This window comes from Dromiciops gliroides, chromosome 3 (genome assembly GCF_019393635.1).
Source record: "Dromiciops gliroides isolate mDroGli1 chromosome 3, mDroGli1.pri, whole genome shotgun sequence".
NCBI lineage: Eukaryota > Metazoa > Chordata > Mammalia > Microbiotheria > Microbiotheriidae > Dromiciops > Dromiciops gliroides.
Genome location: NC_057863.1, coordinates 127838978 through 127854302, shown reverse-complemented (window position 1 = coordinate 127854302; position 15325 = coordinate 127838978). Strand labels below are relative to the sequence as shown.

The 15325-nt window shown below is 38.2% G+C and overlaps 1 protein-coding gene across 2 annotated transcripts in view; it reads right to left on the bottom strand.

Moving 5' to 3' along the window:
* Positions 1-15325, bottom strand: part of SLAIN1 (SLAIN motif family member 1) — a 76120-nt gene that overhangs the window by 13039 nt on the left and 47756 nt on the right. For both annotated transcript variants that reach the window (XM_043998939.1, XM_043998940.1), the window contains 2 exons: positions 13725-14066; positions 1970-2125 (listed from right to left, as the gene is read on the bottom strand). In XM_043998939.1, the coding sequence (XP_043854874.1) occupies positions 1970-2125; positions 13725-14066 (498 nt within the window). The remainder of the gene's footprint in view (positions 1-1969; positions 2126-13724; positions 14067-15325) is intronic.

The following is a 15325-nucleotide window of genomic DNA, read 5'->3' as shown; positions in this document are numbered from 1 at the left end:
TCATCCCCACCCTACTTCAGGCAACAAGAAGCTGATGGCTATGTCCCTTAACATCATTTTACAAATAGGCAGGCCTTTCTCTTCATAATACAGCCAACCTTAATTCTCATTGAATAAAACCTAGACTATGAGTCTCCTCTACCTATGGAAAGTGAAGTGAGCAGAACCAAAAGAATACTATACACAGTAACAGCAATATTGTATGTGAAGAACTGTGAAGGACATATATTCTCAGCAATGCATTGATCCAAGACAATCCCAAAAGACTTGTGATGAAGCATGCTCTCCACCTCCACAGAAAGAACTGATATTGTCTGAATATAGACTAAAGCATGCTATTTTTCATTTTCTTTCATTCTTTTTTTGTTAGTCTTCTTATACAAATTATTAAAATGGAAATGTTTTACATGACAGCATGTGTATACATGTGTGCATGTACAGGCTTGTATATGTATGTATAAACTATATCAGATGGCTTACTATCTCAGGGATGGGGAAGGGTAGAAAGGGAGGGAGGAATAGAATTTGGAACTCAAAACTTAAAAAAAACCCTCAAATGTTAAAAAATTGTTCTAACGTGTAATTGGGGGGGGGGAGAATTTTTTTTTTAAAAGAGTCTCCCCTACAGTCAACCTGCCTCCAGATTATCCTTTACACAGCTGCCCTATAATGAATGCAAAATGAAAGGATTATATCACTCTTGCCATGGGAAAAAAAATCTTCCATGGCTTTTCACTGCTAACTACTCCAGACAGCTAGGTCATATAGTGGATGGAGCTTAAACCTAGATTCAGGAAGATCTGGATTCAAATTTGACCTCAGACACTTACTAGCTATATGCTCTGGGCAAGTTCACTTAACCTTCATCTGCCTCGGTTTCCTCAAATGTAAAATGGTAATAATAATAATAGCACCTACTTCCTAAGATTACTGTGAGGATAAAGCGAGATATTGTAAAGTACTTTTGCAAGCCTTAAAGCACTTTTAAAATTATTATTTTGGGGGGCAGCTATATGGCGCCCCCCAAAACATTATTTAAGATGTAAAAAACATTCTTAGCTCAGAGAGCATGAAAAACAGGTAGGGTGCTGGCCCCTGCCATAGCCTCTAAGCCTGGCTCCTCCTCCTATGACCCTCAGACTATCTCCCTGACTGAGCTTGCTCCTCAGTAGCCTACCTGTAGACCCTGATGGATCTTCCATCAAATTCCTGTCTCCAGAGCATGTCAGCTCTCAAACTGCTGGCAGAGCCTAAATAACAGATTTAACCTTGGGCTGGGGAAGAATGGCTATATCTTCCTGTCCTAGCTTTCTTTCCCTAACCATCTTGTCTTGTTTTGACATCCATCTCATCATAACTCATATCCCCCAAGAGGAAGGATTATTTAAACTCCAATACACAATCTGAAAAAATGCTTTAAATGTACAGTAAATTATATCAGACAATACCCTCCAACCCCACACTGATGACAATCTATCATGAGTAGTTTTTTTGTTCTTGCTGCTGTTTTCTTTTATAAAATCAAAACAGCAGAAAATGAAGCAAAGAGGAAAAGGGTGAGCCATTCAATTCCTAGCCAGAAAATAGGACAACTTAAAAGACATCTTCAAATATTCTCGGAGAACTTGAGGTTCTCTCTTTTGCTCCTCCTCTATCACACATCTCCTTTCACTATACATATATACATGTGTGCATATATATATATATATATATATATATATACACATATACACACACACACATATATATACACATACATACATGTGACAAAGTGAAGTAATTATTAATAATGAGATAGCACAGTCTAAAAACTACTTTACAAGCAAACTATATAATAAAATCTGTAAAGCACAGGAAGACTGGACTTCTTTCAATGGCTCTGTAACATTCAACAATAAAATATTTCTCTTATAGCTTTGTAATGCTGTGGCAATAAATTTAAAATAAAAGATAAAGAAGCATAACTTACTACATGACTGTATCCTTGACATTCCATTACCAGCCCCATGCAGACTTGAGTCAAAGCTCTGGCTGTTTCTCACAGTGACTGGGGAACTAACATTGCTACTGACAGCTGTTGTACTTGGCATTCGTGCTAGGTTAGGCATACTTCTCCGGAGTTTATCTGAAGGACAAAACCATTTTAGGAGGTTAAAAGCAACAAGGTTTCAAGTCAAAAAGAAAAAAAAAAACACTAAAAAACTAAAGCCCCCAAACTTGCTTTTTAAAAGTAGGTAAGCAAACTTAATGTCCTCCATACTCATTTAAAATCAACATGTAATTTATGAGCCATGAAACATCATAGACAAAGCAATATTCAACCATACCTGAATATACACATAGAGTAGCTCCAAATTCTAAAGAACTTTGTCCGAGGGGGGCTGGAGATAGGGAAGGGGTGTGAAGAGGGGCAAGGCCACTAAGAACGAGGGAAACAATTTACCTTCCAATCACTAGAAACTACCCCCAAATGAGGTTTTAAGTAGAAGGTGTGATTATGACCACTCTATAAGCAATATAAATGGGTATATAGAACTTCTCAGTGAATATGTACCAAAAACTAGTAGTGAGATCAATACAAACACAAAGTAGGAAGAGAAGGGGACATGTGTTAAGTAGATCTGGGTTCAAATTTTGGTTCTTCCATTTGCTATTTGTGTTGCCTTGGACAAATTTAATTCAGTAGGCCTCATTTTTCTGGTCAGTTACTTTTTGAAAATGATCTAAAATCCCTTCCAGTTCTAAATCTATGATGCAATGGAGATATACTTCATAACTCGTTAAAATGAAATTGATTCAGGGGAAGCTAGGTGGCACAGTGGATAAAACACCTTCCCTGGATTCAGGAGTACCTGAGTTCAAATCCAACCTCAGACACTTGACACTTACAAGCTGTGTAACCCTGGGCAAGTCACTTAACCCCATTGTCTTGCCCCCCCCCCCAAAAAAAAAGGGGGCAAAAAGAAAAGAAAGAAATTGATTCAGCAATTTGCCTAGTGCTACAATGTGTACCATTTGAGTGCAACACTACAGAATGGTTATAGTTATAGCAGAAATACAAGCTCTAATATTATTAGAGGTTGGAAAAACAGAAAGAAAATACATTGGTTTCTCCATGTAATGCATGCTTTTGACCACCAGATGGTAGCAGAGCTACTCAGATCCTTACCTTACCTCCTGCCTTGATACCATTTTGGATAGTTAGCTTATCATCTAGTCCAGAGTGTCTATACCTTTTTTATGCCGTGGATCTCTTTTTAAGGTCTGGTAAGACCTATGGACCCCTTCTCATAAAAATATTTTTTAATGTGTAAAATAAAACACAAAGGATTTTAAAGGAAACCAAAGGTTAATGAAAATGAGGATTAAATTCTTTTCCCATTCAAGATCACAGACCATCTGAATTCTATCCAGGGAGTTAGACTAAATAATTGCTCAGCTCCAAAACAGAGAATAGGAAGGAAATTAACAAGTTAAAAGTAAAGTCCAAAGTGCTTAGATAAATTTGAAGAGATCATTTCATCTAAGGAGGCTTCATGGAAGAAGTGACACTTAAGTTGAGCCTTGAAGTCAGGGCCTTGAAGCAGGACATCTCAGGCCATTCCAGTCTTTGCAAGAGAAATCTGAACAAAGACCCACAGATAGGAAAGGTTACAATAAGAATGGGACTGGAGAGTACTCCAGTTTGTTTGGAATGCAGAAAATGTGAAGGGGAGTAACATGAGAAGGTTGGAAAGGTGAGTTGGAGCCACAGAAAAAGCATAAGCCAAAATAAACATTTACTCTGCTTGGGAATTTCCATTTTTTATTCTATCCTTAGCTTTTTTTCCCTGCTTATGAAAGCGAGGAGCTGGAGACAGAGGGATTTTTTTTTTCCTCTCCCTAATTTACCTTCATCATTCCTTTAAGTTCCTAGACTACTTGTGCTTTCTGTTCTGTATCTATGCCATGAGAACCGCACCTCCTGCCTTAAAGGACCCCTTTAATTCTATCTAAACATTACTCATTTCCTTTGGAAGGAGGGGTAATTTTAAACTGTTGCCTTATTTCTACTGCTTTTTCCTAAGTAGAGTAATGGAATTAGCACTTCTCCATCCCCATCCTCCACCTGAGTACCATACTCTGACTCTTCCTTTTTACTTAAGATTTTATATATGGTTATATGGTAAACCCGCAACTATTCAGTAGCAAGCTTTCAAAAATAGTCAGAATTCCAGAACACATTCTGAATCTGAAAGGAGTAGCCAGGAACAAAAGCTTTTCTCTGTTGGTGTTTAAGAAGCAGACTTGAGAACTCGGCAGCAAACAAACACAGGCCCAAACAGAAAACCCAAATGATATATCAAAAACATTGTGATTCATAAGTCTGGACTACTATGAAGAGGATCCTTAATTGACAGATAGGTGTGTCCTTATTTTCTTTTTTTTTTTTTTTTAGTTTAGTTTTGTTTTTGCAGGGCAATGAGGGTTAAGTGACTTGCCCAGAGTCACACAGCTAGTTAAGTGTCAAGTGTCTGAGGCTGGATTTGAACTCAGGTACTCCTGAATCCAAGGCCAGTGCTTTATCCACTGCACCATCTAGCTGCCCCTGTCCTTATTTTCTGAGCTACTATTTGAACACAGGTCTTCCTGACCCCAAATATAACTCTCTATCGACCCCATAACTCAGAAGTCTGGGAATGGACTGTGGCATACAGACATAGCCTAGGTATTAAACCTACAGTTGCTTTCCCTATTCTTCTCTTCCAAACCAGAACCCCTCTGCCCTCAACTACCAAAAAAGACAGGATTTTTTAAAAAGAGCTTCCTAGCCTCCTACAAACATTATCACTTTACTTTATTACTCTGGCTGAAGTTCCATGATAAATAGATTTGTGTTGGCATCACAGAACTACACAGCTTGAACTGCACAGTAGAAATCTGATCCAAAGTGTGGACTTAATTTACAATAGCTCTCCTATACTAAACATCTTTTAAACATGCAGAAATTTCTGGAAAGGTTAAGTCAATCAAACCTTGATACAAAGAAGTTTAATAAAAATGCTTCCTCTTGCTTTCTAGTTTAGATGAAAAGTGAAACAAGAGCTCAGTCCTTCTGGAGCCCAGAAAACTCCCAAATGAGGAAGGCTGTGGGCACTGTAACACAGGGCTTTTAGGGATGAGGATGCCAGGAGATGAAAGAGATATGGCGAAAAGGAGATGAACATACTGACAAAGAAAAACAAACGTGACCTGTTTTGAAATTCTGCCTGGCTCTTCTTGATACTCCTCTTTTGTCACTGACTTCCTATTCTTGGGACCCAGAAATAAGGTCTAAAACTATCAGCATTATAATTCAACTATATTATAGGCTAAAAATAGACATATTCAGTCTTGTTTAAAATGGTTTTTTAAGTGATTACACTGTATCCATTTAGAAAATATGCTTCCAGATCCAAATAACCATCTCATAAGTTCCTTTTGGAACATAACTCTTTTATATGGTGCCCTTGAAGGAAGACCTAAGAATTTCTAGATATTTCTGCACCTCATGGCATGTCTCATCATTGCTTTATGGCATGACTGCACCAACGTGAAGACACCAATCAGTACAGTCGGATTACTAGATGGGAAAGAGGAAAGATCACTATTTTATTGGTAAATACAACAATAGTTATAAAACCATCACAATAACTATCATAGTGATCACCCTTAGTCAGTAACCAAAAACTCTTATCAGGATACTCTGTAGATCTCCAATGAAATGACTCATGGAGGTGTGAAGGAAATTCTGTGTTCTCACAGGCTATGGTGCTTTCTACCACGCTGGAAAAGTTTTGTATATGGACCCTGTGATAGAACAGCCATTTCCTGAGAATCAACTTTGAGAAGTTCAGGGAGGATTATCACAGGTGACCTGTAAGGTGACAAAGTTTTCATCCATTGTAGCTCTTAAACATTATCTATTATGTCAGAGAAGGGCTATGATATGTTGAAGGACATGAGTGCCCATGCGAAAGAAAGCAGAAACCTTTAAAGTATTATACTCAATTGGAAGCAGACAGTCCATTTTTGAAACATCTCTCTTGAAGACAGCTAAGATGAAAGGTTCTGGTTTTTAAAGTACTGACACTCCAGTTGGGCATGTTGGGGGGGGGGTGTTAGGGTGAAACTTGGCTGCCTTCTCCCATAAGTGCTCTATATAGACCAGATTTTACTATAAGAGTCCAGCCTGGAGAATTGAAACAGGACTTAGCACAGTGTTCGGGCACAGAGTAGGTGCTTAATAAATGTTTACTGTTTGAATAATTTCCCCTTTTCTGATGAAGAGATAAAGCACTAGAAAAAAAATTTTCAAGATAGTTAAATTTTGTCTTTCACTTTCTTCCTGCTTTTCTAGTGTGCTTTTTCTCTATCCCTCAACCTTCCTCTTCCCAGACACAGACTATTCCTCCCTTTCGCTCTGTGCTTTTTATCTTAATTAAAGCTTAAGAAGAAACACTGATTCAACTAATTCATACTACATCCTAGCAACTTGGGACTTTCCTCTCTAGCTTCCTGGTAACCTTCTAAAAGATCTAGAAAAAAATATTTTTAAAGTTAAAAAATGGAATTGTTATAACAATCTTGGCAGGGGGAAGGAGATTCTAAACTAGCTGTAACAGAAAGAACACTCAACTTGAAAGTGATGAGGAATGAGCTTGAATCTCTGTTCTGACACCTGAAAACTGTGTGTACACGTGGCCACACACATACATACATACACACACACACACACACACACACACACACACACACACACACCATCAAGCCTCAGTTTTCTCTTCTGTAAAAATAAAAGGGCTGGAATTCAAACCTCTAAGGTCCCACTCATCTCTAGATCTATGATCTTCACAAACACTAGTCATCACTCACTCATGAAAATCTGTACTTCAGATAAGTCTCTGATCCTTAACTATATGGAGCTTCTTATTGCAAGGCTCCCTTTGCTTAGGTTTTGTCTTATCATTCTAAGCCCAGAGGATGTTTTCTGAGTCCTCTGCACTTATCACCTCCCCCAACCACATGTTTTGACTGCTAGAGGTCTATTGTCTAGTTTGAAACTGAACTTCCCCATCTTAAAAAAACACTGCAACTGAAGGGCTAGGAATGTTGGCTAATCAGCTAATTAGTATTTCAAAAGGCAATGATAAGGTGTAGATACATTTATTCTTTATTCCCTGCCCTACTTCTTTCACTCAACACCAATGAGTAGTATACTTTCACACATGTAATAACATCATTCCTAGTTCTTGATTTAAAAACTGAGACTAGGTTTTTATGTATTTCTCATGAAAAAGATGAAATTAAGTTGCTTTGACTTTCATCAGGCTTTCAATTTATAGAAAAACATTTTTTCTATTCTTGACATAGGCCCAAGATAAAAATAAAACAAATCCTTTCAATGTGTCCTGTCAGCATCCTTTCTAAGCTCCAGATTAGAAAACCAGTGTCTGACTGATTAACTCCATTGGTAGCAAGGGTGTATAATGAGAAAGACTGTTTGGTCTCAAAATATAAAAAAAAAAAAAAAAGAAAAAGAAAAAAAAGGCAGTTTGGCTATCATCTAGGTCTGATATGCTGTTCCTTTTTTCAGTTTCCTACTTACTGAAAGCCCCTACTTTAGATATTATCAAAAACAACCACAAAGAGCAACAACCCACAGGTTTCTTTTACCTCCATACAACCCAAAATGAGTCAAGTTTTCTAATCCCCTGCTCCTTCAAAAAAAAATTTTTTTAATGAAATGAGTTAGAAAAGATCTACAAACAATAGGAAAGATTTATGGTCCTGTAATAGACAAGCATTTCTTAAACACCTACTAAGCTAGGTGCTGGGTGTACAAAGACACAAATGAAATCGTTCCTAACCTTATCCACCCTTGCATTCTGATTGGACAAACACTGTACATACAGGCTCATATAGGTCACCTTTCAACCAATCCCATAATCAGGCGTCCCCTTGACCATACCTCATGCTAGACAATGGTGTCTCCTCTCAGACTGACATCTATATGTTCTCCCCATATAAACCTTGTATTCTTCCCCTGGAACCACTCTAGCTTCCAACAGGTCAACTTTTACTTTATCTTGCCCAGAACCAGGCTTCCACCTCCCCGCTTCTTCTGCTCCCCTTTATTTGAATTCTTTCCCCATTAGAAAATAAGTTTCTTGAGGGTAGGGACTTCTTACTGCAGGTATCTGTATTCACACTGCTTAGCAGTGCCTGTACAATGTGTTTAGTAAATGTGTATATACATAGACAAACATGCACATATATGTATGTATGTATATACACATATATACCTAGTCATATCGTTGTTATGTATTATTATATGGTTATTGTCATATATGGTTATATACTTATTATAGAATAATTTTTTTATATGTGTGTATAAAATCAGCTGTTGTTTCTTCGTTCTTGAAGAGGATTGTGACATCAGGGTGATGTCATGACTTACACTGAATTGGATTTAAATGAAGGAGGGCTGTGCAAGGTCACCAACCTCAGTCTCTACCCCCTAAGCCATCTGGGTACAGTGGCAGGATATCTGAAGATGGCCCCAGATGTTTAAGGCAACTAGGATTAAGTGACTTGCCAAGGGTCACACAGTTTGTAAGTGTCTGAGATTCGAACCAGGTCCTCTTGACTAGAGGGCCAGTGCTCTATTCACTGTGCCACCTATCTACATACAAAGCAAAAACAAAGTAACCTAGCAGGGCTGGGAGGAAAGAAAGGCAATAGTTTGGGTGGAGAGGGTCACGGAATTTAAAAGAAATAATTTAGAGGATAGCATGAAACTGTATCTTGTAGGAAATCAGGAATTCCAAGATTTTGGGGAAGAGGGGGAAAGTCCTTTTCAGGTATTAGAGAAAGCCAGTGCAAAGGCACCAGATGGGGACATGGATTCTAATATGTGAGAAACAGCAATAAGGCTGGTTTGGCCTTACTGGAAAGTGAGGATAGAAGAGTATGGTGTAATAACATTAGAAAGATCTATAAATGACTGGGGGATTTGTATTTAATCCTCCTTTGTGGGGGATGGCGATGCCATTGACAGAAATATAGAATTCTGGAAGGAGAATGGTTTGGGGTGTAATGATTGGAATGACGCCACCTACTGGAGACTTACTATAGAAAAGCTCTACCATGAAGGAAGGTCTTTGAGGGCAAGACCATGCGTCTTTTCTCTGGTGGGAGGAGGAAGGGGGAGCGGGGCGCTCTGCCTCTTTCTCTTTTCCTAGGGACGCTGGTGGAGAAGGGAGCTAGAAATGCGCTCTCCTTTTAATAGATAGGAATCTAGGCCTTTTCTTCTCTCTTTACCAAATTCTTATTCTCCTTAATAAATGCTAAAAAGCCTAACTCTTGCTAAAGCTTATAATTTATTGGTGACCACTCATTAGATATTTTAGTCAGTTCAGCTAGAATTTTAGCCTTAACAGGGGGTTATCCAAAAGCTGGTACAATGCTGTTGTAGACATATTAAGGTCCCTATTGTTAAGTGCCAATAAGTAGTAGTTCACGATGTGGAACTGGAGCTCAATGTTTAGATCTGGGAGTCATCGATGATGACTTGACAAGGGAGCTTACAGCAGTTAACAAGGTCACTATATGAGAAAGTATACAGAGAAAAGAACAGAGGGAGCAAGACAGTAGTTTGGGGTATGCCCACAGATAGGGACAAGTCACAGATGAAAATCCAACTAAGGAAAGGGAGTACACTGCCATTCCTCACACAATCCCCCTTTCTGGGGAGATGCAGGAAGAGAGGAAGAAAGAACAAAAGAAAATTCAAGCTAAAAAGTCAACCATAACTATCTAGCATCGTTTTTTTCCTACAAAACTCCTCATTAGTACATCTACTTGAATCTTAGTGAATCTAAGTGGCTAAAAAAGTTCCCCAAGAAATCATGCTTTCCCTTCCTTCTGAGAAGAACATTCTGATTCGCTGAATAAAATGCAGGGTTTGATCCCTCCTTAAGGGCAGCATATCCAAAGATTCTGAAGATGAAGTAAGAACAAGAGAAAAACAAAGGAAGGGTTTAATGAAACAAAGGAATAATTAGTTGAGGTTAAACTTATCAAAGTACATGGATGGTATCAAGGAATAAAGGAAGCAAATAAAGAGGGGTGCCTGCAAGAAAAGGAAAGCCATGATTCATTTATGAAATATCTATTGAGTACTAAACTAGGTAGAAGGCATCAATCTAGGCAATGCAAGGAATGTCTTGTCTGTAGAAAGAGCTGTCTTTTAGAAGGGCTGTCATGTGGAAGAGGTAAGTGCCTTTTTTTACTTGGCCCCAGGAGGCAGAATAGGAGCAATGGTGGAAATTTCAAAAAGGGCAAATATAAGCCTGCCAGAGAAGAACTTCCTAACAATCAGAATGACCCCAAAATGGAATTATCCTTCTTGGGCTCTAATCCCTTCACAGGAGGTATTTCAGCAAATGCTAAATGGCCAATTACTTGTTCAGTATGTTTAGAGCAGATGTTAGCATGGGGGGGGGGGTGTTCATGACCTCTGTTTTGTTTTGAAGATTGGGTCTCCCTATTTTGCCCAGGCTGGAAGTATGGCAGCCAATCATGGGCTCTGTTCAGTATACAAGTTTTGACATACTCCGTTTTCAACCTAGTTCAGTTTGCCCATCCCTAGGCAGCCTGTTTCGCCACTCCACTTCCCAAGGGCTCACCATAATGATGCCAGACTTAGTGTGGATATCCAATTGGCTTTAGTCCTACTGAAGCTCATAATTCCTTAACTTACATAATCCATTAGCATCAGCCTCCCCAGGAAGGGGGTTGTATGAGGTTTGGCAGCATATGATGAGGCCACCATGCCCAGCATGAAATTTTTAAAGAAAGTTTTTGATAATTGTATTATAATATAATTGGTCTTCATCAAAATATTATACTTTATTTTATACATTAAAAATGTTATTCTGAAAATGGGCAGCTGGGTGGTGCAGTGTAAATGAGATGGAGAAAGAAATGGCAAATCACTATCTTTGCCAAGAAAAACCAAAAAGGGTCATGAAGTCAGACAACTGAAAAATGAATAAACAATGAAAATTCTGAGAAGGGGTTCATCCATTTCATCAGACTAACAAAAGGATCCATGATACAAAAAAGGATTAAAATACACTATTTTAGAGGGATTCTTTTTTAAACTATAAGATTAGCAATCTACTAAAGTCTTTACTAAACCTGAAACTCTATGATGCTATGGATATAAAGGTGAATGGAACATAATTTTTGCCTTCATGAGAGAAGCCCATATAATCTAAAGAAGAATGAGATGGTTAAAGGGGACAGGGATGGGATATTTGGAGAAAAGAGAAATCTTTCTGGTTGTAGATGTTTCATTAAAGAAGAGGCATTTGAGTTGGGCATTACAGGATTTCAATAATCAGAGACTTAGAGAGGGGTTAAGGGAAGAATGGCTTTCCAGATGAAGGAGGGGATGATATCACAAAGGCTCAGAGTGGAACAGAATAGGATAAGGTTAAGTAACAGCCAGTTGAATTTCTGTAACTATAGGTCATATGGCTAGAGATCATTGAATACTAACTGAACAACAACAACAATGTGCTTTTATTTATTAATATTTAAAATATTTTATATTTGGTAGGTTCTATAAACAAAGTCCCTAAATTGTGTTAGGAAGAGTTGTTTTTAAATCATCTTAGCATTACAGCTATTACATGAAATGACATTATTTAATTGATGCTATAAGAGGAAAAGGTTTCAAAATAAAATACACTTTCCATATGAAGTCAAATTCTAACAGTCTATAATTTCATGTAATTTTGTACAGTATCTTCTGTTATTTTTCTGCTATTTGTTTTTTGTTTTTGTTTTTGGCGGGACAATGGGGGTTAAGTGACTTGCTCAGGGTAACACAGCTAGTAAGTGTCAAGTGTCTGAGGCCGGATTTGAACTCAGGTCCTCCTAAATCCAGTGTACCACCTAGTTGCCCCCCTTCTGTTACTTTTCTACAATTAAGTATCTTTTAAAATATAAGCACGGGGCAGCTAGGTGGGGCAGTGGGCAAAGCACCAGCTCTGTATTCAGGAGGACCTGAGTTCAAATTTGGCCTCTGACACTTGACACTAGTTGTGTGACCCTGGGCAAGTCACTTAACTCTCATTGGCCCGCAAAAAAAAAAAAAAAATACTTGAAAAAAAAAACCCAACCCAAAATTTTGTTTGTTTGTTTGTTTTGGTGGGGCAATGGGGGTTATGTGACTTGCCCAGGGTCACACAGCTAGTTAAGTGTCAAGTGTCCAAGACCAGATTTGAACTCAAGTTCTCCTGAATCCAGGGCCGGTGCTTTATCCACTGTGCTATCTAGCTGCCCCAAAACCCAAAATTTAAGCAAGTATGATTTGATGACTGATCTAAAGTTAAACAAATCTTCTTTGACCTTTTATTTGCATTTTATATTATCTTCCCCTTACATTCTCCTGAACAAGGTTACTTTATTATGGGTGTTTTAGGTATAATTCCTTAACACAAATTTCTTATTTTTACCCCCATAAATATGAGTGTAATGTGAGGACTAGGTGTATCAATTGTGTCAACTTATGCCAGATTTTTAAAAATATATATACTTTTACTACATTTGAATTTTCTTATCTGTTCTAATTTGCTTTAAATACAAATAACTACAAGCAAATATTATAACTTACTTTGAAATTAAAAAAATGTTTATCCTACCAGTATGTGCAAATGCCCTGCATCATTTGACACAGTTTGGTCCTTTGAGATATTTTTAGATTCTGGTCTTTTTTATAAGCAGAAAATCATACAAAGAAACTTGACTGCATTACACTCCCTTTTTTCCCAATTGTATCTCCCAGGTCTTTGTTTAGAGTAAAAAACCTAATTTTTTTTTGTGTGGGTGGGGGAACAATGAGGGTTAAGTGATTTGCCCACGGTCACATAGCTAGTAAGTGTCAAGTATCTGAGGCCAGATTTGAATTCAGGTCCTCCTGAATCCAGAAGATTTTATCCACTGTGCCACCTAGCTGCCGCAACCTATTTTATTAATAGCCAAAATATATTTATTTAGCCAAAAGTACTAGTGAGCAGAAATTCTATATGCATTTCTTAAATAAAAAAAAATTATTGTTGGCTAAGACAACTCATTTGGTAAGGTAAGACACAGATCAATTTTGTTTTTACGAAGTTCTCAAATAAGGTAATTCTTACTGCTCGATCTATTATTATACTAATGCCTCTATTGAGATACTAAAAACCTGTTATGTGTTCTAGAGGCAACTCCTGGTTAAACACACCTGAAGACCCAAACCTGGGGCATTTAGTTAGATATTTAGTAAACTACCAACTTGAATTCATACTGAACAGAAGATAGGAATACATATTAGACCTGTGGTTTCATTAATAAAGGGAACTCCTGGGAAAAGGAAAATGGGATAAGGAAGATAACAATTAATGACATGCCAGATCACACAACTCTTAAATATGGGAGGCAGGATTTGAATTTATATCATCCAATCTACTGCGCCACCCAGCTGCCTCCATTATGATCCACGTCATAGCTAATTAGTTATCCAGCCCTCTTAGAGCTCAACTTTCTCCCCTTCTGTAAAAACAGTATGTCAAACTAGATGACCTCTAAGGTGTTTTTAATTCTAACATTCTAAGATTCTAAAATCAGAAGTTTTAGAAAGACATGTGACCTACCTCCACTTGTCCTATTTGGTTGCTGATCTGGAGTTTGGGCTTGAGGTGAATAATACTGTTGCTGCTGGTAGTTATTTGAAGGAAAATACTGGGAGCTAGTACTCCTTCTACATTCCCGAATGCTAGAGAAAGTCTGTGAGTGTGGAATTCCTCTTTGGAAAGGTGAACATCGAGGAAGACGAGGCTGGGGAGGTGGTAGGTGATCAAACTCTTCGTCATCCTCCAAACTGTAGCGATCATATTCTTGATCACTGAATGTCCCTTTCTTTCCTGAACTCAATGATATGCCAGAAGTATGTCTTGACACTGATGCTGATGTGGAAGCATAATCTTGTCGGAGACCTATGAAAATGAAAAAGAGACGCTTTCTCCAGTGAGGGCCTTCAGGTAAGTCAAATTAAAGTGACCACTTAAGCATATACTGAATAACCATCTAGTCACTTGTTTGTTGACCACAATTCTCACATAGAAAGCCTTTTTTAAATGACATTTTTTTCCAGATTGATGAGTAGCAGATATAGTACATCCTTACTAGATGAGGGTACTATATGACCCCCATATGACCTGCTCATCTTCCCAGGTTTCAAAAACTTCGCATCATTCAAAACCATTAAGACTATTCTCTGCATCAAGTTAAATAAAATCAACAGATTGTCTGCACTCTCCCCACGATCCCTCTCCCTCTCCCCACCCCCAGTCACATTAAAACTGTAAGCTTGTATGATGAATAATAACTGTACTTTCTCATGGGTTCAACGTTTTCTTTAGTCTACTCAAACAAAAGTCAACAGTAACTACACATTGCTAAGAAACCTCTTTTAAAGCACCTTAATATTTTTTTGGTTCTTTAAGTAGTTCTGAATATCAAATAACAATCACCCACCTTCTGGTGGGTTTGGTGTCAGCAGTTTGGGCTCAAATCCCAGTCCTGCCACTTACTGACTGCCTGTGATCTTATTTACATCACTTCACTGCTTGGAGGTTCTACTTCCTCATCGGTAAAATGAGGGGGTTGTATTCAATGACCTCAAATGTCTCTTTCAGGCTTCAAATTTATGATATTTTTGTGGACTTAAATCCTTTCCTTTATGTACTAACAACGGTCATCTTTTCAGGATTAGAACCCCTGAGACCTTTACCTCTGACACCTTCATCGCACTGTGAAATGTGTTTAACATTTGCTAAGTGATAATATAAAGTAATTTATTATCTATGTCCCAAAGTATCTGGGCAGCACCCCAGAAAAGCATTCCTTAACAATGTTTCTTCTGACAGCCTTCACAGCCTCCAAATGCAGGAAGTTGACCAGATAGATCCATTTGAATATTTTTTTTTTGCAGGGCAATGGAGGTTAAGTGACTTGCCCAGGGTCACACAGCTAGTAAGTGTCAAGTGTCTGAGGCCAGATTTGAACTCAGGTACTCCTGAATCCAGGACTGCTTTATCCACTGCACCACCTAGCCGCCCCCCATTTGAATATTTTTAATACTACTGGCCATACCTCCCACAAAAGAAGCCATCCAAAGGGTGCCAAGATTTAGGTCTGTTATACCTTATGGTATGGACCCTACTGCCAAGGGCTTTTGTGAATTACTAGTGAT